Source organism: Sceloporus occidentalis, unplaced genomic scaffold (genome assembly GCF_023333645.1).
Source record: "Sceloporus occidentalis isolate IW3139 unplaced genomic scaffold, rSceOcc1.0.p SCAF_64, whole genome shotgun sequence".
NCBI classification, from domain to species: domain Eukaryota; kingdom Metazoa; phylum Chordata; class Lepidosauria; order Squamata; family Phrynosomatidae; genus Sceloporus; species Sceloporus occidentalis.
The window spans coordinates 230,840-234,990 of record NW_028317044.1 but is presented as its reverse complement, the minus strand read 5'-3'; the positions used below and the strand labels follow the sequence as shown (position 1 = coordinate 234,990).

General features: G+C 55.9%; 1 protein-coding gene across 1 annotated transcript; it reads left to right on the top strand.

Annotated features, from left to right (window-relative positions):
• LOC149287015 (uncharacterized protein C2orf72 homolog) lies at nt 1-1,761 on the top strand. Its single transcript, XM_089493508.1, has 2 exons — nt 1-667; nt 1,568-1,761. Exons 1-2 carry the CDS (start codon nt 1-3, stop codon nt 1,759-1,761), a joined length of 861 nt encoding a protein of 286 aa, XP_089349634.1.
• The last annotated feature ends 2,390 nt before the right edge of the window (nt 1,762-4,151 follow it).

Below are 4,151 nucleotides of genomic sequence, written 5' to 3'. Positions count from 1 at the left end.
ATGGGCAGCACCAAGCAGGGGCCGGCCCCAAAAGAGCCCCCCAGCCCCCCTTCGGCCCCCGCGGTCTGCATGCCAGGCCCCGGGGAGAAGGTGGCGCATGACTTCCAGATGCTGGTGCAGAAGGTGGGGGGCCGGCCTGAGGTGCTGCTGATCGGGGAGACACTGGAGGGCCAGGACATCCACAGCATGATGGCCGCCTTCGTCCAGGACCTCTTCTCGGCCCCCTGCCACCCGGTCCCCCCCGGGGAGGCCCTCAAGGAGCCCTGCGGCGTCCCCTGCACCCTTGGGGGCAAGCGCTGCCAGCTCATCTTCTTCCTCTGCCGGGCCTCCTGCCTGAAGGGCAAGCAGAACGAGCTCCAGAGGGTCCTCAAGGAGGTCAAGAAGGTTGTCCAGCGCCACCCCTGCGCCCTGGTGGGGGTCATCATGGAGCCCACCCAGGGGGAGGCCGAAGCCGCCCGGGCCCAGCTCCTCCGCCTCCTCCGGGGGGTCTTCCCCAAAGGCCAGGGGGCCCACAAGAAAGGCCAGAAGGACACCGCGGAGACTGGCACCCTGGAGCTGGAAGACATCGAGGTGGAAGCGGAGGTCTATGTCCCTGGACAGCCGAGGGGCAAGCTGGCCATCATGAAGGCGGCCTGCCGGGCCTCAGAAGCACTGGCCCAGTCCAGAGGTGGGAGATGTTGGGCCTCTTTGGTGGTGGGATATGGGGGGGGGGGGGATACAGGACTGGGAAAAGGGGGCCCACCAGGTTTCCCATCCCCAAAGCCCAGAAGCCACCAGACCCACAGAAAGACATGAGCCACCATGGTTCGGCTGCATGGTACAGTCCTAATGCTGCGACCCTTGAATACAGTTCCTCAGCCATAGCATTATTGCCACTGCTACATGTAAATAGGGGTTTTCCGATGGCCTTAGGTGACCCCTGTGAAAGTCATTTGACCCCCAAAGGGGTCCCGACCCACAGGTTGGGAACCACTGGTTTGGGGGGAAAGACAACCAGCAATAAAGACAGACAGTCCTGGATTATTTGGAAAGGCCACTTTCCAAGACATGCTAGAACTGGATGCTAACATGGAGACTCCATTGAGGCTGAGAGAGTGGGTCTGTGTGGCTGCGCTGAGAACCGAACCCTGGTCCCCAGAGTCATATCCAACCCTCATTTGGACCGTGACTCTGGAGACCAGGGTTCGAATCCCGGCTCGGCCATGAAACCCAATGGGAGACCTTGGGCGAGTCGCAATCAGCCTCCTGCAAAAGTAATGGCAAAGCCCCTCTGAACAAATCTTGCTAAGGAAACCCCATGATAGGTTCGCCTTAGGGTTGCAATGAGTCAGAAACGACTTGAAGGCACACAATGACAACATGCTGTGGGTGTGCTGCTTTGGGGAGCCAGGCCTTCCTTCCGCCAAGGAGGTCCAAAACGCCCCGCTGTGGGCCTTCCTTGCCCATGGGGAGTGTGGGGCTAGCCTTCCAGCCTTTGGCTGGCCATCCCTTCCACCGCCACTCCATCTGAAGAAGTGGGTTCAGGGCCCCTGAGGTCAACCCCGTTAACCGGAGAATTCCTGCGCAGGTTTGCCTGAGGCGGAGGTGGTCTCTAAGGATCCGCTAACCGTTGCAGGTTCCTCTTGTCTCCGGAGGCTCCTCAAAGGCCTGGTGGGCACCGCTTGCCTGGTGGGCGCCTCCTCCGTCGCCTTGTGGTACCTCTGCCAATACGGCCTCCTTCCTCCCGACTGGGCGGCCCCCATCTGCGCAGTATTCCCCTGAGGCAGGTGAGCTCCTCTCTGGCCAAGGACATGGTCACTGGTCAGCCAAGCCGGGTTTGGAACGGGGGTCATCTGCTTCTCTTTATGGTCAGTCTGGCCTTACAGCCAGCCATTGTACTCCTTCTGCTGCCAGAAGCAATCCTTGCATGAAAGGAGATTCCAGTAGTGAAAGAACACGACACTGGTTGCATCTGCACTGCAGAAATAATCCACTTTGACGCCACTGTAACCGCCGCGGCTCAGTGCTGGGGAATCCTGGGAATTGTAGTTAGCTTCCATGCCACAGTTCCTTGCGTTCCACCCGAAACGTGGAGAAGGTCCTACAAAGCCTGCCTTGCATGGTTGTCGTAAGGATGTGGCTGTTTGGGAAAGCTGTTTCTAGAAGGGAGCGATCCAGGCTCCAGGGAGCGTTGCTGTTTCCATGCGCAGTAATGCTTCTGGGTTGGTACAGAGAGGTGTATCTTTAGTTTCTGAAAACAAAGCAACTTACTTTAACGCACCATGCGCCTGGCGAGTGCGGTTTTGCCACCGCTTGTTGCTCTTGCTTTATTTCACCACCTGAAGTCACTGACGCAAAGCGGTGTCTCTTTGTTTCTCCTCAGATGGAGAGCGGACGGGAAGGTCATCTTCATCTGCCCTGGAAAATAAAGCCACCTGCTGCCTGCCGCATTCCCAGTGTCTGCGTCTCTTCCTCCCAAACCACCATTTTGAGCCTCCCTCTGAGCCCTGGAAAGACTGGGTTTCCCCTGGCCCTGCTTTGCTGCAGCCTCCCCTCCAAGGGTCCTATTTGGACAGCCCCAATCCATTCTCCTTTCCGCTGCTGTTTCTATGTTCCTCCCCCCAGTTTCCCTTCTTATCCTCAGTTTACTTCAATGGCTGCAAGCCATTCAAAGCAAAGGTCTTTATGCTTAGGAGGAGAAGAGGCTGAATCCTGCCCTTCCCAATTGGCTCAGGCTCTGTCCTTCCGCATTAACAGTTTTTGGCCTCTGCACATGCTCAGGGGAACCCATTCATTTGCACTCTGCACTTGTTCAGGGGAACCCATTTATTTGCACTCTAGACATGCTCAGGGGAACCCATTCATTTGCACTCTAAACATGGTCAGAGGAACCCATTTATTTGCACTCTAGACATGGTCAGAGGAACCCATTTATTTGCACTCTAGACATGGTCAGAGGAACCCATTTATTTGCACTCTAGACATGGTCAGGGAAACCCATTTATTTGCACTCTAGACATGGTCAGAGGAACCCATTTATTTGCACTCTAGACATGGTCAGAGGAACCCATTTATTTGCACTCTAGACATGGTCAGAGGAACCCATTTATTTGCACTCTAGACATGGTCAGAGGAACCCATTTATTTGCACTCTAGACATGGTCAGAGGAACCCATTTATTTGCACTCTAGACATGGTCAGAGGAACCCATTTATTTGCACTCTAGACATGGTCAGAGGAACCCATTTATTTGCACTCTAGACATGGTCAGGGAAACCCATTTATTTGCACTCTAGACATGGTCAGAGGAACCCATTTATTTGCACTCTAGACATGGTCAGAGGAACCCATTTATTTGCAGTCTAGACATGGTCAGAGGAACCCATTTATTTGCACTCTAGACATGGTCAGAGGAACCCATTTATTTGCACTCTAGACATGGTCAGAGGAACCCATTTATTTGCACTCTAGACATGGTCAGGGAAACCCATTTATTTGCACTCTAGACATGCTCAGGGGAACCCATTCATTTGCACTCTAAACATGGTCAGGGGAACCTATTTATTTGCACTCTGCACTTGCTCAGGGGAACCCATTTATTTGCTCTTGGGGGAACCCATCACTTTCCTCTTTGGCCCCATCCCCACTGTTTCAGTCCAGGAGCTGAGAGAGAATACCCAGAATTCCACTGGGGTGACAGTCCTTCCCAGAATTCCACAGCCCCCCCCCCCAGCCTACCAATCTCTATCCTCTTTTTGCAGGGCGCCTGTCCCTTTAAGGCGAGGCCGCGCGTCACTCTCCGAGACAAAAGCCTGAGGAGCGGGCTCTGGGGCCCCGCCCCCTCCTCAGATCCCCGGATGAATCCGAGGCTCCCTATTGGTCGCCGAGGGCGAGGCATAATCACGGCGGCGACCAAAATGGCGGCGCTGTCTTCCTGGCGCTTACATAACGCGACCTCCCCAGATTTCCCTCCCTTTTTTCCCTGGCGCGCGCGGCGCAACCTAACTCCGGCGGCGCCCCGCCCCTTTCGCCGCCCTCCTGAGAGTGACGCCTCCTTCGGCCAATGAAAGCCAGGGCGGCCGTTCAACGGGCCAATGGGAGAAGGGGGATAAGCGGAAAGAGCGGTGTGGGCTGGGGCCAGCAGGGTAGGGTGGCTCTTCTTTTCTCTCAGC